This window comes from Clarias gariepinus, chromosome 1 (assembly GCF_024256425.1).
Source record: "Clarias gariepinus isolate MV-2021 ecotype Netherlands chromosome 1, CGAR_prim_01v2, whole genome shotgun sequence".
In the NCBI taxonomy this organism is placed as follows: Eukaryota; Metazoa; Chordata; class Actinopteri; order Siluriformes; family Clariidae; genus Clarias; species Clarias gariepinus.
Genome location: NC_071100.1, coordinates 35,817,065 through 35,834,420, shown reverse-complemented (window position 1 = coordinate 35,834,420; position 17,356 = coordinate 35,817,065). Strand labels below are relative to the sequence as shown.

General features: G+C 37.6%; 1 protein-coding gene across 1 annotated transcript; it reads right to left on the bottom strand.

Annotated features, from left to right (window-relative positions):
* Positions 1–1,109: 1,109 nt before the first annotated feature.
* Positions 1,110–16,133, bottom strand: si:ch73-40a2.1 (ephrin type-B receptor 2). Its single transcript, XM_053502035.1, has 15 exons — positions 15,853–16,133; positions 13,452–13,513; positions 12,713–13,325; positions 11,166–11,321; positions 8,518–8,844; positions 8,228–8,396; positions 7,984–8,087; positions 7,680–7,784; positions 7,240–7,320; positions 6,597–6,689; positions 4,986–5,107; positions 4,308–4,417; positions 4,057–4,216; positions 3,822–3,955; positions 1,110–1,578 (listed from the first exon to the last, which is right to left on the bottom strand). Exons 1-15 carry the CDS (start codon positions 15,974–15,976, stop codon positions 1,248–1,250), a joined length of 2,691 nt encoding a protein of 896 aa, XP_053358010.1. The 5' UTR covers positions 15,977–16,133; the 3' UTR covers positions 1,110–1,247.
* Positions 16,134–17,356: the final 1,223 nt, after the last annotated feature.

Genomic DNA, 17,356 nt, shown 5'->3' with positions numbered 1-17,356 from the left:
TACAAAAGTTGATGTAGAGTTTTACAAGCTGCCATCAATGCTGACTAAGTGTTTAAGTGATTTATGATCCACTCTGTCAGTGTTAATCATTCTGGGATACATTTCAATAGCTCTGCAAGAACACTCAAAATGAGGTGAAGTAGTTGAAGCAAAGGCTGAAAGGAGAAATTTGATAAAAAATTGAAAATGTGACTGCTAGCACAGATCATTAAGAGTAGAGGGTCATGTGTAGGAATTAAGGGGCTAAGGACTTTGGCAAAGATTATGTTAACCAATTTGATTATTATTATTATTAGGGCCCAAGCACTAGGACATCACCACGATAACATCCCGGTACATGTTTAGAACTCATTGCAACTTTTGCATTGCATGTCATGGGCTTTACATAACCGGCTTTAATCAACTCAGTTATTTTGGGTTGTTTGCACCCAATGGAATTTGCTATACTCCTCCTTTGTGATCTGATGCCGACAAGTGATTAATAACTTTGTGTGACAATGAAAGTGACATTAAGTGCACATGGGCCAGGGGTAGCTCAGTGGTTAAGGCATTGGACTACGGTTCGGAAGAACCCAGGTTCAAACCGCACAACCACCAAGTTGCCACTGTTGGGCCCTTGAGCAAGGCCCTTAACCCTCAATTGCTCAGATGTATATTGAGATAAAAAAAAAAAAGTAAGTCGCTCTGGATAAGAGCGTCTGCCAAAATGCCTAAAATGTAAATGTAAATATTGGGTGCATGGGCCTGTTGCTTGCAACTATATTGTTGTAATTATTTATTTATTTGGACTATCATGTGACTTGAGATTGTGATAATATACTAAAGTGAACCATGACTATTTTTTTCACAGCCGGTACTGGTTCAAAAATAATGCTCTACCTGATGTCAAGATGATTTAACAATAGGTCACTATTTCGGTGGAACTTAGTGTGTTATCTTTTACTCTACAAGTAAGAAACTGATTTTCTTTTCATGCCTGGCTGAATAAAAAAAACAGTCATCACTGGTGTTCACTATCAGTTATTTAGGATAATGTTGATTACATAATCGATTTTTAAAAGTAGACTCAGATTATACTTAAAAAAAAAAAAATCAACTTGTCCTGCTCTTTAAAATATTTTTATTAAAAAGCTACAAAAATGTAAAAATATATATCTCTGAATTTGCACTGTGTACACATAAACAAAGTATACATTACTGTACAAACATAACACTGCAAAAAGAAACAACAACATTTTGTACCTAATTTATTTCGACAGTTTATCGTGAACTGTCAAATCGACACCATTACAGAGCAGATATCCTTCTTCCTTCTCCTCTTCTTTCTCTTTAGCACAGGTTGTTTTGGCCAGTGGCGAGGGTAAGTAAATGTTTCCTACAGCTCCCTCGGTGTCAGGCTCTGCAGCATTGCTCTGGCTGGCGTTGGCTGCCTCCAGGCCCTGGTTGATGTAGTAGCTCTCTTTACTGGGCTCCAAGGGCGGAAGCTCACACAGTAGAGCTTTGAGACTCTGCGCCAGCTCCGCAAAACAAGGCCGCTGAGAGGGCTCTTTGTGCCAGCAGCTTAGCATCACCTCATAGCTGGAAGGGTGATAGAGGAAGGAAAAAGAGGAAAACACATGGAGGTTTAGACACTACTAGAGCAATTTTAAAGCTGATTCTTAACATTTTTTTTTTTTTTTTGATGAAGTAAACAGGTTTTGTTTATGTTACCATATAAGGATCTTAGTGCCTCATGCCATATTCACAATTCAGGAAGAAAAAAACTATTATTGTTATTTCATTTATGTGTTCATATTGTTTTCGAGGTACCCCTTTCGATTCTAACTCTTAATGAATATTACCCAGATCTTTGTCTTCCTAATATGTAATGGAATCAAAGACAACCCCTTTTAAAGAACAGCACTTGCCATCCAACTGTTTAACCATTATACAGTATGGCCAAATGTACATGCTCGCTGAAGATCCCATTCTAAAAGCTACTTCCTGCTCTAGTGTTGCTTAGCTTTGGTGCCCATTCAGCCACAAGAGCATCAGTGCCACCAGAAACTGATGTTGGAGCCAGAAGACCCAGAGCGTAGTCAGTGTCCCAGTTCATCCCCTAGTTTGAGCTCAGCTGAGTTGAGGTCAAGTCTCTGTGGAGGACACTTGAGTGTTTCCAAACCAACTTCGACAACCATGTCTTTTTAAACCGCAATTTGTGCGTAAGGATTGGCTGGAACAGGGTTGGAACTTGTTTTGGGAACTCCTTTCTTGCAGTAAAGGAAAATGTAATGCTACAACATGCAGTCATTTTCTAGTAAATTTGTGGGAAAACCCACATACTGTATAAGAGTCATAACCATGTGCCCAAGTTTACAATTGCATCTGGGGTCAAAATACTCACTCACTAATTATACTATATATTCACCTCTATATTACTTAGGAGGCCTGAAGCCTATCCCAGGGGCCTCTGGGCTTAAGGCAGGGTACACCTTGGACTGGGTGCCAGCCCATCAGAGGGCACAAGCAAGCACACACTAACACACTCACTCACACAATATGGGCAATTTGGAAATGCCCATTAGCTTTCCCTGCATGTGCCTGGACTGTGGGAGGAAGATGGACTACCTGGAGGAAAACCCACCAAGATACTGATGTGCACAATTCCATTTTTAACTCTTTAATGTACAGTATAATGGAAAAGTTTTAGGCAGGTGTGAAAAAGTGTTCTAAAGTAAGAATGCTTTCAAAAAATGTAAGTGTTAATAGTTTATTTTTATTAATCAACAAAATGGAAAGTAAATGAACAAAAGAAAAATCCAAAAGATATCAGTATTTGATGACCACCCTTCGCCAGTCAAACCTGGCATTTCTTTGCACAACGGTTTCTATGTTTTCGTGCATTGTTGAGTTGCCAGACTTTTCCAGACACTAGACGGGTGCACTTGGGTTACACTGGTTTCCCGCCAGTTCTTTGCTGATGGCAATGCTGGACATCTTCCAATGTCGAAGGGGAAGTAAGTATGATGTGTCTTTCATCTGCTGCATTAAGTTTCTTTGGCTGACCACGGCGTCTACAGTCCTCATTATCCACAACCTCACTGTAGTAGCAGTAGTGGCTGTTCCTTACTGAGTTTAAAGCTTCATACACAGCTGATTATTGATCATTAGCACCTGCTTGGTGTAACTGGTTAATCATACACCTGACTCTGATCCTATAAAATTCCTGACTTTGACTTTTGCACAATTGTGCAGCTCGGTACTCACACCAAATATTAATTTGATTGAGATTTTTCTTTCGTTCGCTCACTTTTCATTTTGTAAATATAATAATAATAATAATAATAATAATAATAAACATTTAAAATTTTTGAAAGCATTCTTAGTTTACAGCATTCCTAAAAAAAATAGCATGGTACTGTACATGCTTAACCCACTTCTGAAAATGGCCCTTTAAAATTAAATATAAAATAACATTACTATTGGATACTTAGTTTCTTAGGACACATGGATTGTTTATGAAGACAGCTGCCTGAAGTTTTTGGAGACATTAGAGCTGTCAGTAACTGAAAAATAGTTTTTTTAAGGTCCTAAAACCAAGGTAGGGAATGATAAATGACAGTTTTATTTTCAACTCGTTATTACATCTGTACTTTAAATTCAATTCAATTTTATTTGTATAGCGCTTTTAACAATTGACATTGTGGCACAGCAGCTTTACACACTCTAAAGAATTATTTAAGTTTGTAAAGTACTTGTAAATAAAAATGGTTGTCCTCAAATTGTGCACCAAAATCTTTGCTCTGTTTAGATTTGTGTGAAAACAAATGCAAAGCACTCACAGTTTACTATCACAGTCCCCCTGGTTGAGGCGATGTCCGCTCTCCAGCATTTCCAAAAGCTCATGGTTGGGGATACCAGGATATGGAGTCTTTCCTCTAGTCACAATCTCCCACATGGTCACTCCAAAGGACCACTGAATACAGTTGAAGACAGTGAAAGATTCAATAAACTGTTTTCAAAAAAATTAAAAATAAATAAATAAAAAGTATCTTGACAGTAATTTACATGACTGACCACATCACTCTTGCTGGTGTAGATGGATTCAGAAAGGCTCTCAATAGCCATCCACTTGATTGGCATGCGGATAGCAACCCTCTGTCTGTAATAGTCACTGCTGAAGATCTGTTTGGATAGGCCGAAGTCAGCCACACGTACACGCAGATCATCTCCCAACCTGGATGCGTGGGCGATGAGTGGGAGAGAAATATTTAAATGCACTGGTTTATTGTGATATAAAATGTTCGGAAATGTCACCATGGACTTACATGCAGTTACGTGCTGCCAAATCTCTATGCAAAAAGCCCTTAGAGCTGAGATAGTCCATCCCGGATGCAATGTCAATCATAAAGCGTAGCAGACTCTGATGTGGCACAAACTGGAATAAAGTAATCAGTCACAGAAACCATAAGGAATGTAAAGTGTGTGTGTGCATTTGCTTTAAGACTGGATAAATATTTTCTTTGAGTGTCACAAGATGAAAGAACAATGCATGGTTAGTCGTGTAAAAGTTTAAGTCTAAAGCTGATTGTCGCTATGGTAACGAGCACCATTAAATGTTAAGCTATGAGTGGGTTGGGTGCAAAAAAACAAGTTGAAAACACTCAGGTGTCAACTTTCAATTCCAAATCTAAATGAACAAAAATGCTTTTTTTTTTGTTCAGAAAAAAAAACATAAGAAAATTATGATTAACAGGACAAAACACATTACGGACAAAAGAAAATACACCTACTATGAACATATTGTCATTAATATGAACATTATTATCAGTAATAATAACAATAACAATCTCACAAAGTTGCAGACAAAACCCTTCTGTAAATATACATTTAGAGAAGATGTACTGTACTTTATCAGACTGCAAGTAATGGGCTCTATATATATATATATATATATAAACATCTGGACATTTCTACTTGTTTATGCGCGTGTCTTTGATATTCACCATTGGAATGTCACCATAGCGAGTGGCTATAAGAAACCGTCTCAGATCTCCATGCTTTAAGTATGGCAGGATGACAAGTGGAACAGGGATGGAAGAGTCCTGCACTGTCTCCAGTGTGACACCTGGTGGACAGACATGGCACAAGATTGTACAAATCAACTTCAGCTTTCATCACTTACTTGTACCCACTGTAATCTGTTTCCCTATAGCTTTAGTCACTTTTATTTTCAACTTTCTGTAAAGAGCTATGGTTAAGCAGTAGGCGTCCAGGGGACGGGGCTAACGGTGCTTATGCACCTGTCCTTTTTGTCCAAAATGCACAAGGCCCTTTAAAATTTAATTTTCCTATTTATTTTCATGATGTCCTACCTATTAATAAAGTTATCTGGCTGCTGTCAGTCAGTTCACATCACACAAGGACTTTAAATCTTTTTGTGATGCGCCCTGCCTAACGGAGTTGCTGTGACACTGCAGGCAGACACTCAACAGGACAAACTTTCTCATATTATTTTTCAGGGGAATACTAATTAGAAGCTTTATCTGCCAGTAAGTGGGGTTTGCAGCAGTAAAATGTGTGCATTGTGTATACTTGGGAAAAATATAACGGCACCTTGTTTCTGAATATCTTCAATAACACCTTTTTTATTTTAATATAAAACTATTTGTGCCATTAATTATTTAAGAATAAATGTACACAGTTTTAAATGTGAGTACAGTATAAATGACTAACTCACTCTCACTCATCATCTATACTGCTTTATGCTGTATACAGGGTCACAGGGGGCCTGGAGCCTTGGCACAAGGCAGAGTACACCATGAATGGGTGCCAATCCATAGCAGGGCATTGTATTAATTATGATATTCATTAAAGAGATTATTAATATCATGATTAGCGAGGATAAAGAGAGAAGACAAAAAAGTAAAAGCAGCTAGGTGAGGTCGCTGACCAGATGTGTCAGAAAGAGCACAGCAACTTAAAGACACACTTGCACCATTGAGAGCAAAGGAAAGCCCTACCCAGTAATAGTATTAGTGCATAAGTGGATTTTGTATTCTGGCATTCTGTATCCTAGCTATGCCCACATACCTTTTAACTTAATAAAACTTACAATTTTGCAGTAAACTGTCCTGGTCACAAAGGTACTCCAACAAATTATTTCAGTTTTTTTTTTCTCTGCAACAGCATTATCATGGCAAAATACTGTACTGTATGTGCCCCATCCACCATGAAACTGGCTAAACATTATCTTTCCCTTGAGTGTCAGCACACAGCACCAAAATGCATTTATAAGTTGTGTAATTTAAAGTATGAAACACCCTTAAATATTATATACCAAGGGCTATGTTTGGGTTGGGTCCTATTATCAGAATAGCACATTAACTGAATGAGTCAGAATGTGTGAGAAATTTCAATTCCAAAGATAAGTGAACAACAATAGTGTTTTTTTTTTTATACTCACACAGTTCCAGCAAAAGACTTATATGAAATATACACATATAAATAGACAACACCAAGTATAAGCATACAGTTTAATCCATATTAGGAGCTTCATCTTGATGAAGACAAAACTTGACTTTTCTGAAAGATTTACAGTAGAGACTTTACTTTACCTAGAAGTTTTACTATGTTATCATGGTCAAAGTGCTGCATAATTTCAGCCTCCTTAAGAAATGACTGGAGATCATCCTGGCTGTAAATTCCAACTATAATAAGAATGAAAAAGAACATATTCTTAAATAACATTGAAATGTTTGATTTAACCAAACATCTGATTACATTGTAACAGCCTTTGTTCTTCTAGGAATGCTTGGAAAGTGTAGAGCGTTTCTTTGGGGATTTCCTCATTCAGCCACAGGAACATTAGTGAGGTCAGGGATTGATGTTGAGTGAATTCAGCATTCCAGTTTATCAGGGTTGAGGTCAGGGCTCTAGACAGGCAACTCAAATTCTTCCACTCCAGCCTTGACAAACTATGTCTTAATGGACTTTGCTTTGTGCACAGAGGCAGTGGCATGCTGGAACAGGTTTGGGTCTCTTAATTCCGATAAAGTGAAATTTTAATGCAATAGCATACAAGGTCACATAATACACAACACGTAAGCAGCAAACAAGAATTACAATGAGTAGGGGAAAAGGTTACAGTTAAGGTGCATCAATTACGTAAAAATTGCTTACTAGCTAACACTAGCTAATTAAAAATGATTGGTGTAAATGTTGTAACTGTATAAGAAGCTGTTCTAATCGTATACTTGCCTCTCATGGTCTTCACTGCTACTTGAATGTTCTGATCATCTTCTGTTAAGAAGATGCCCTCATAGACTGCCCCAAATTCTCCTAAAAGAGATGAAATGCCAATCCTACTAAGATTTCATGTATTAAATACACAATGTAAGCAAGCACTAAAATGACTTAATAAACTATGCATATCAAAAAACCATCCAGTACAGAGAATCAACTAAAGACTAGTTCATTTTGAGAAGATCGGCATGTTTCAAGGCCAGAATTATGTTTTATCTTTCCTTATGGCTACAAGCGAAATAAACACCAGTAATGAATGATCGGTTAAATTCTCAGCTCTAAGGTACGTGAACATGATCTGCCAACATATATGTATTTCATTTTAGTACAGACCTCTAGTTCATTTTGATTGGACTTTTGTTCCTGGAGATATGTGGGAGATACTGTATGTTTACCTTTTCCAAGCTCTTTGCCCAGTGTGACTCGGCTACGGTCTACAAACACGTCTTTAATACCAGATAGCAGTCTTTCACTCACGCTGTCCAAAACCTGAACAGAACCTAAAGGACACAGTGGCAGAGACAGATGTGCGGTATAACTCAAATGTATATGATTAAATATCTTACTGTACAATCATATTCACATTCACTGACACTGTGGAAATGAAATGTGAACAATAGAACGTGCTCCAGTCATATATTAGCACTTCCACCAATAGTCACTGCAATCATTTTGAGATAAAGTCTAATTAGGTCTTACTGGTCATTTGTTGAGAAGATGTAGCTGATGGCTCTTCAGTGCGTCTGTACGCCGTGCCAATGTCCTGTAAAGGAACGAGCTCCACTTCATGATCTTCTCCAAACCTAATAATGATTACAAATCAAAATATAAGTAAATACAATGATCATGTACTTAATTACAACATTTTACATTTTTACATTCATTTTAATGAATGTGTTTAAATAATAATAATAAGAAGAAAATACTACTGTAGTTTCTTTACCTGAATTTACTATAACCTTTGCCTGTAAAGCAAAGGACAGCTGCTGGCAGAGCCAGGAGGAGCAGTATTCCACACAGCACACCGGCAATGACTGGAATTTCAAGCTGTGTCTGAACAGCAGGGCTTGGTGTAGGAACAGGAGGAACAGTAACCACTACTTGAGTCTTCACTGTCAGGCACACCATATACCAAGAAAACCATATTAATCTTTCATATGATTATCATGTCATATTTTGCCATCATCCAAACTAATAAATGAATCAGTCATTATTGCCCAGATCATCACTTACATATAGAAATGGACTGTGCAGATCCAGATGTGCCCAGTGTCTGAGATATCCCATTGTATGCTCTGACAGATATCTGGTAGCTCACATGTGGTTGTAGCCTAGTAATGTTGACGACTGTCTCTGTTAGTCCCGTGGACTGTGGACTTATTAATATGGTACTGTTGCATGGAACCCAGGGAGTATGAGGTACTCCTGCTTTTTGTCTACACTCCACATCGTACATCACTTCCTTTCTTCCACCCAGGTCTGCAGGCATTTCCCAGTTCACAATCAGGGCAGTGTTACTCAATTCATGGATGGTTAAGTTGAGTGGTGCAGATGGAGATTCTGAAAATAAATAATAAGTAAGGAAAGATTGTGTGTTATACATCTCGGAGAAATTTTAAGCATGATTTATCTTAATATATTATTTATATTTTTGTATCTGTATGTAAATTTAGTTTAGCCTAAAGTTCTGTTCTGTATGTCTGTGTCTGCTGTGAATGGTGAAACCACTGCTTTTTTTATTGACACGTTCAACCATGAGAAGATCGGCATGTTTCAAGGCCAGAATTATGTTTTATCTTTCCTTATGGCTACAAGCGAAATAAACACCAGTAATGAATGATCGGTTAAATTCTCAGCTCTAAGGTACGTGAACATGATCTGCCAACATATATGTATTTCATTTTAGTACAGACCGGCACACAAGTGATTAAAACCTATGTTAGCCTGAGTGCTCTCTATCCAAGTGTGTCATTACATTTTTTTGGTGCCGTACCACAGATCCTGATATCTCTTATCTTCTTCGCTGATAGAATCACTAAAACTGTGCAAGGGAGTGTCTGGCACTTCTGAAAAAGTCCTCTGCCCCTCCAGGCTTACCCCACAGGCTTGGATGTTTGTGAGGCCAGTGGGTTTGGTGGGGACAATCAGGGTGACAGGATATTTTTAAAAAATGGCCATTGAAGACCAACGATTAAGGAACAAATCGGGTTGGTCTAATTTAGTGACATAGCACCATTTTGTGAAAAGCCTTTGCAAGGGTGAGTGGACTACTATAAAGAAAGAATAGATTGGATTGATTAAAGAAGCCTGGCAGAGCTGTAAAGACACGTAAGCAGTTTCCTCAGCATCTGCTGGCCAATTTTGACCAAAAAGAATAAATTTCATTTGGAGGAAGTGCCTTCGGCAATGGAGAGACGGCTACTTCAAAGAGGTGGGGCCCTGGCACCAGAGAGGAAACTACAGAGGAAGGACGAGGAAAAGATAAGAGTCTAACTGAGAGATGGAAATTCTGCCAAAAACATTTTGCCAAAAATTGTCAACAAAAAGCATCTACAAACTGAAAATAAAGCTGAAAATGGAAAAGCTAAGTGATTGGACAGGGTGAGTACGGCTACCCAGACCATATTTCCTTACTCTGTGCCTTAAGCTAGATATTTTGTTAGATATTATTACAGGGTATCAAAATTTTAATTTGAAATGTAATGTAGTTTTACTAGTTGCTGACATGGGAGCATCTCACTTAGACTGCTGCTCCTTCTAGCCTCATTCCATCAGGACCAGAATATGTTGTGACACAGGCTGCTAATTGTCAGAAAACAGAAAAAGACCTAAATTTCCAAAACTGTTTGTACAAGACATTCTCAAGGGAAGAATACTTTCTGGCATTATCAGAAACACTGTTTGGTAATCATAAAGGCGTGGGATGGAAAAGCTAGAAACCTCCTAGGTCGCTGGGGCGTTACCAAGTTTTTCTGAGGTCTCCAACGGTCGTCTGGAGTGCAAGGACAGAACTGGTTTAAATGACCTGAAAAGGGCCTGTGTTGTAATTTGTATAATCTGTATATCAATCCGTATGTAATTGTTGATGGTCAATTCATGTCTTTGAGAACTAAACTTACATCTCACCAGCTGTCATTTTCATCTGCAAATACAATTCTTTATTTGCAATATACATGTATTGTCTAGTTGTCAGAGAAAAACAGCCATTTTCTACTGGTGTCCTGGAAATGCACTTCGGGGTGAACGTCGTTTGGCCCAGTGCTCAGGTTCATTTTAACCTTTAACTTTTTGTTATAATAAATATTCAATTTGTGGGCTACTCACAGCAGAGGTAGTCTTTACATACATAAGAGATTCTCCTTAATGCTAGCCTTTGTAATCAATTTAAATTCATCTGTGTGCTATAGTAGGGGATCAATTTTTATCAATGTTGACCATATGATCAATGATGACCATAGGTCAATCTCTAAGGTGTAAGAAAAGATGAATGAAATTGCGAAACAATTAAGGATGCATGAACATGGCATCCTTAATTAGGAGCGTTGAAACCATTGTGAGGGAAGTAAACAGCCGCTATGAATCATTGACTGAATCTTGTCTCTAAGTCACATGTACATGAAGAACCAAAGTTCACCCTGGGTAGAGATGTCACTATACAGTATATTCCTATGTGACATACTTGAGTATTTGTTTTTCTTTTTGCATGCATTAAAACTTGTTAGCCATTTTTAATGATTTAAATTTTCCACAACAATAGTTACATTAAATTTATATGCCTATACTGTACATTCCTATGAATAGAAATGTACGAATATAAGAGAATGAATGTATATGTATTACTGCTGTGACATAAATAAAGAAGTTAAAGATATGTTACACACTTGTACAGCCTAGTTGCGGTGGGTCATTCTCCAGTCGGGCATATCCCTCGTCACAATCACACTGTGAAGCCCCTTCCGAGGATGTTCTGCTATTGAATGGGCAAAGCTGGCATTCTCCACTATCACTGGAAGGCTTGTAGCTCCCCATACCACAAGCTGTGTACAAAATAAATGAGATGAAAAGTGTTTTATTAATTGCCATTCATACTGAACACCAATAACAAGACAGTTTTAATCATTTTCCCCTCACTGTTAAATACTGTGTTCTAGGGTTTGTACAGTAGATGTGTTTTAAAGGGAAATCATCAAACGTCAGAAAACTTCTAGATTTAGTAGATGGACACCCCGGTTGGGTTTCTATGTGTATCTGTTACGTTATTACACCTTCACCAATAGTAGCTCTAGAGCATCGCATACCACAAATATTAAAAGAAAAAACACTTTGGTTGATAACATGTTTTGGAGCATTACTAGAATAAAAAAAAACATTCTCCTTTCCCCTTCCTGCGAGGAGTCATGATGGTATCTCTCTCTCTAGATAATAGTTTTTCAAAGAGCAATGAGTTCTCTTTTATCAAATTGTCAACACACTAATGCAAATCTTGCAGTTCAAGTTTTTTTCAGTCCTGTAATTCATCTCAACAGTGATCACCAAGCCTTCTAGGTTCTACTACTGTAGGTTCTCAGTCTATTGTGGAATTGTCTTAAAAGTGCTTTTGTTTTCAGAGTCTTCAACACCAAATTTATTTGACTGCGGTGCGTTGCTTTGCACAGTGTGGACTCATCTAGTAGATCATGTTACCTCTTTCTTCTATTAATTATTTATATATATATATATATATATATATATATATATATATATATATATATATATATATATATATATTTCATATTCATCATAATGGGATTACATTGCTCATGTGTACCAAACAGCTAGGAGATTTCCGTTGAAGAGAGCGAGCACATGAGGTCATGTAAGAGTAAAATAGAGGAACAAATAAGGGTTGTGCAAAGTTCCTGTGAATCTGATTTTCAAGAATATATATATATTTTTAATGATATTTTTCTGACTAACAGATTGTGGGTGACAGGTTTCATTCTGAATGCGCTAGTTATTGTAAAGTAAACTTGTAAACTATAACCAGGATTAGTGAGATCATTTGTCATGTATAATGCTATGGAATATGACTGAATTTAAAGATGTCACAATTGGATTCTTCTTGGAACAGAAGAAATCTGATTTACTGTTAAAGGCTTACAGTACTAACATTTACCAGTTCTAATTATTAGTCATACTAGTCATATGTGTGCTAGTTAAACTGGCCTGAATAAGTAGGAACCGGTTACTGTATGTTGTTGAGCAACTTTGAAAACTAGCACACCAGATTCAGTAGTGTGATGCAATAAATAAATAAACAAATAAATAAAGCTGAAATAAAATGATTTATCTGATTTTGGTGTACTGTATGCAGTATGTCTCATTATCACATGTAATGCTTTCATGGGTGTAACTATTCAAGAAATAAAAATGAAAAGCATCCTCTGACCTTTACACATGCTCCCTTCTCTTTGATAACCAGCTCCACAGATGCACAATCCTTTCATTACACCCCACTGTCCATTCGACTCGCACTCAATCTGTGGAGTCGATATTGCTTTAGCTCCATCCACACAGCGGCCACTGATCCAGCTTGACCCTTCTGATGCCTCTCCAAAAATAGTCTGGTTAACTGTAAGCTCTGGACATTTCAGGTAGAAGACCCGTACAGAGGAAATTAACATGCATGATCCATTGTAGAAGAACCCTAAGTGAAATCCATTTCTTGTGACTTTTCCCAAATCTAGACCCTGTGCATGATGTAGGTGTGTCTCCAAATCCTGAGGTTTATTAGGCTGAGTAAATGCCTGTGGAGCAACAACCTGTTGTTGCATTCTTCCATTGAGAGGATGTTTCACTGGTTCATCAGACTCAAGTAACAGAATAGTGACAGGTGATTGGTCATTCTGAGCAAAAAGCAGGTCCAGCCGAAGCTTGTTGGCGTCTTTCTTCGCAATCCATTTAGTCCACAATGTTTTTGATTGGTTTTGATATTTTGGATTACAGCCTTGGTAGACAGGATGGACTGAAGCCAGTCCCAGCTTCAGCTGAATTTTTTCCCACTGAAATGAATGATTAGCAACATATAAAATTAACAATTTAAAAATAAATGTATTGTAATGTAAATAAATAAAATGTTTCATGAATGACAGTAAGATTCAGTACAAGGATTGAAACGAGGAACGTACCGCTTTGGGGGGGTCAGATATCCACTCCAGACTTGTCTCGGAAGAAGAGTTTAAAATGTCCTCTGCAATATGTTGATTTAAGGTGTTATTGTTAAATATGAACATATGCTTTCTTCACATATGGTGTTAGGTTTTACACACACACACACACAGTACTGTCCAAAAGTCTTGGCACATGCGAATAACTGCTGTAGAGCAAAGATGTCAGTCTTTTTATAGCATATATAGTCTTTTTTATGTCAGCAGTTTTATACCGAAATTACCTGCTTAGTTTTACTTCTGAGGACATATCGCACCTGCTTCTTTTTTATGCATGCAAAACCCAGAAGCTTTAAAAAAAAAAATCTGAAAATAGCTTTTTTACATAATGTTTTGCTTTGTGTGTGTTCTGGCCTATATATATATGCCTATAAACATAAATAATATAAATACACACACACACACACACATACATATATATATATATATATATATATATATATATATATATATATATATATATATATATATAGTTTTATATAAATTAATAAATATATACGCAGAGAGGAGCAAAAAATGTAACCATAGTTTAACAGTAGGGGGATATCAGGTAAAATGGGCCATTTAAGGTCTGGGGGGCCCAGCGCCTCTGGAATTTAGAGCCAATCACTGCAAAGCATTTCAAACTGTTCTCATAACTGTGCTTGACAAGTAACAGGTGTTTTGATTGGTTTATGGTTGCTATGGTGGACGGGGCAATAGTTCAAATCAAGACTGCACCAAAAAGCTGCATGGTAGCAAGTAGCCTGGCATACCAAATCTAACTAAACTATTATAAGGATGATAACTCTATAAAAACAAACAAACATGGACATAAAAATATTATGTATAATATATCTCTTGATGGCATAAATCAAAAATAATGCTGTTAGTTTGGTATATAAACATATGTTTTAAAAAATTTATGTTTTTCTTGGTGGCCCAATGTACCTTAACCCACTGGGGTAAAATGGGCCACATGTTTCAGCTAAAATGGGCCATCATCTACGTCACTCACAAACACACATACATATGTGTTTGAGTGTTTTTTTGTGTGAGTGTGTGTGTGTGTGTGTGTGTGTGAGTGTGTGTGTGTGTGTGTGAGAGAGAGAGAGAGAGAGAGAGAGAGAGAGAGACGTGCACACACACACACACACACACACGCACCCACACACTCACATACCGACCAAAGGGTTATGACCACAGTCTCTCCCACCCCCGCCCACTGGACCACGGTCGCCCCTGCTGACCTTGACCCACTCTGCCCGCCCGCAATCAGCCCTGCTTTCTGGACATCAGCACTCTCATCCGCCAGCCAGACCTCAGTCCTCTGCTGACACCCCTGCAACCTGTGGGAACCACTGTACTTTTATCCTCTGACTTGATCTCAGTGCCGCGAAGGGAGAGGGCCATCAGAAAGAGAGCTAAGCCACCATCATATAACCTCACAAGTGAGCAACACATTGAATATATTAAAACAAAAAAATCATCCAAGCAAGCCAGAAAGTACCCGGGCAGCAAGCAACCAAAAAGGGGGGGGGGGGGGGGGTGGGGGAGCAGGGCGAAAAAAGCAAATCAACTTGCAAAGACTGCAAAACCCATTATGGTGACCCAACTGACCCTAAGGCTACTGAGGAATGGGTAAAACGCAATCCATGTTCTGCCTGGTTTCATGAAAGCTGTGCTGAAGAGAATGGTATCTTTGATGAGGATGGTTTCATTTGCCCACAAGACTGTGTCTTTAAAAATTCTGTCAAAATGTTTCATTGATGAATTAATTGTAGTTGTTTTTTAGTCTGTGTTGTAGTTCATGAATTATTAGATCAACACTTGAATGTGTTATGTTTGTTAAAATGAGTTCAAATTAAAGTTAATTGATTTGTTTTATCAGAAATTACTTTTTAAATGGCCCACTTTACCTGAACACTGCTCAGCTAAAAAATGTGCAACAACTGATGTTTTAAAATTTATAGTGCCTAACCAATAATAATTTATTCAATTAATTTAGCATATCCATGTTGAAAACAAACCATATTAAAAATAAAAAAAACAAATCAGTCTCACTAAGTGCTTTTTTGATTTACCAAAAAGTGGCCCAATTTACCTGATGTCACCCTATATTTAATTTTTTTTTTAAGTAAGTTATATATATATATATATGTATATATATATATATATATATAAATTAGTTGTATACTGTATATCTAGATAGATGTTAATTAGCTGCATAATGTATAGCACTTGTTCCTATAATTTATAGTAATAAATAGATTTGTATGAGGCGCCGTATAGGGCTTAAATCAAACATGAAACGAATCTATTAGAATCGGAACAGTTTAAGCTACAAACAATTAGCTACAGCTGTTAAACATCATTGTCTTACCTTCAGTCGCGGTGAGTTGCGCGGACATGCGCACTACTGGCACCGCGCAGACGCAGCAGTGTAAAGAGAGAAAGCAGAGCCAGTGTTGCCAACTTAGCGACTTTTCAAATCCCTCTAGCGACATTTTTTTTTAAAAGCGACTAGCGACAAATCTGGCGACTTTTTCTTGTGTTACTGGAGACTTTTGTAGACTCTGATGTGTCTGTACTGACTCTTCTCAACTTGCCACAGCAGCTGCCGCCGCCGGCCCCGCCCCCGTCCCAAAGCACTCACAGACAGGGCTGTCCTCTCGCAGGAGCCCACCGCTAGTGTTAACTAGTGTTAACTAGTGTTAGTGTTGAGGGGGGTCTGGAAAAAACAAAAAAATTTAAAATGTTACAATGTTATGGTTAAACTGTTCATGTTTTAAGGTTCTAAGTGGATTATAAGATTATAAAGATAAAAAAAAAAACAAGCAAAAAAAAAAAAAACAACAACAGAAAAACAAACAAACAACAACAAAAAAAAAACTCCGCCAAAGTGTCTCATTTGGGTCACTTTTGCCGGTCCCAAGCCCGGGTAAAGGAGGAGGGTAGGAATTGTGACATTAAAAAAACTAAACTAATAACACTAGCTTTCCTGTTTTTTTATTTAGGCTATTATATATATAAAAAAAATAAAAACAGAGGCCTACCATAAGCATGTATTATTCTTTTTCTATTCTATCATCAGCATTTGCTAAATGCACTGTGTATAAGCTAACTGAGACATGGCATAGCATTTGCATGTCTTTGCTCTTTTGTTGATTTTAATTCCTTTAAATGTCCTCATTTATAAGTCCCTTTGGATAAAAACATCTGCTAAATATGAAAAAAATGGTGATATATATAGTAATATATATTATGTATAAAAACTACGACGGTACGATGGAGCTTTAGTGCCACGTTAAAAAAAAATGTAAATCTACAAGAATAAACTCAATGTTATGAGATAAAAGTCGAAATGTTACAAATGGGTTTGTCAGATACAAATACACATTCTTACCATATTTCAAGCTTCAAATAAGTGTCACGTATCTTTTTGAAAGCCATATGACAGATTTGCATTATGCAAATTACGTGATGACGTCATCTAGCGACTTCTAGCGACTTCTACGACAGCCAATAGCTACTTTCCTTACTGACGAGTTGGCAACACTGAGCAGAGCAAGACTAGCACATCCATCAGTCAGTGTGTGAGAAGAGCTCGGAGTCAAAATAACACGACCTCTCCGCTAAACTAATCCTATATAACCACACACACACACACACCTGTACACTGAGCTATTCTCCTCTCCACATCACCCTGAACACTCGCTCTCAGTTTCACACACACACACACACGTATGTGTAGTGACTTCGTCCTCTCATGTGAATGCTGAAGTAACCTAGCCTAGTAACCATGTACCCACTCCAGTCTAAACCCAGTGCATTACATACTTTATCACATGACATAGAGAAGTTGGTTGAACTAGTCCACTCATGAG

Coding starts and splice junctions, on each gene's coding strand:
- si:ch73-40a2.1 (XM_053502035.1), bottom strand. CDS start 15,976: ATGTCGCTAGAGGGATTTGAAAAGTCGCTAAGTTGGCAACACTGGCTC. Junction 13,326..13,451: donor TATCTGACCCCCCCAAAGCG/GTACGTTCCTCG, acceptor CATTCATTTCAG/TGGGAAAAAATTCAGCTGAA. Junction 8,397..8,517: donor TGCACAGTCCATTTCTATAT/GTAAGTGATGAT, acceptor TGTGCCTGACAG/TGAAGACTCAAGTAGTGGTT.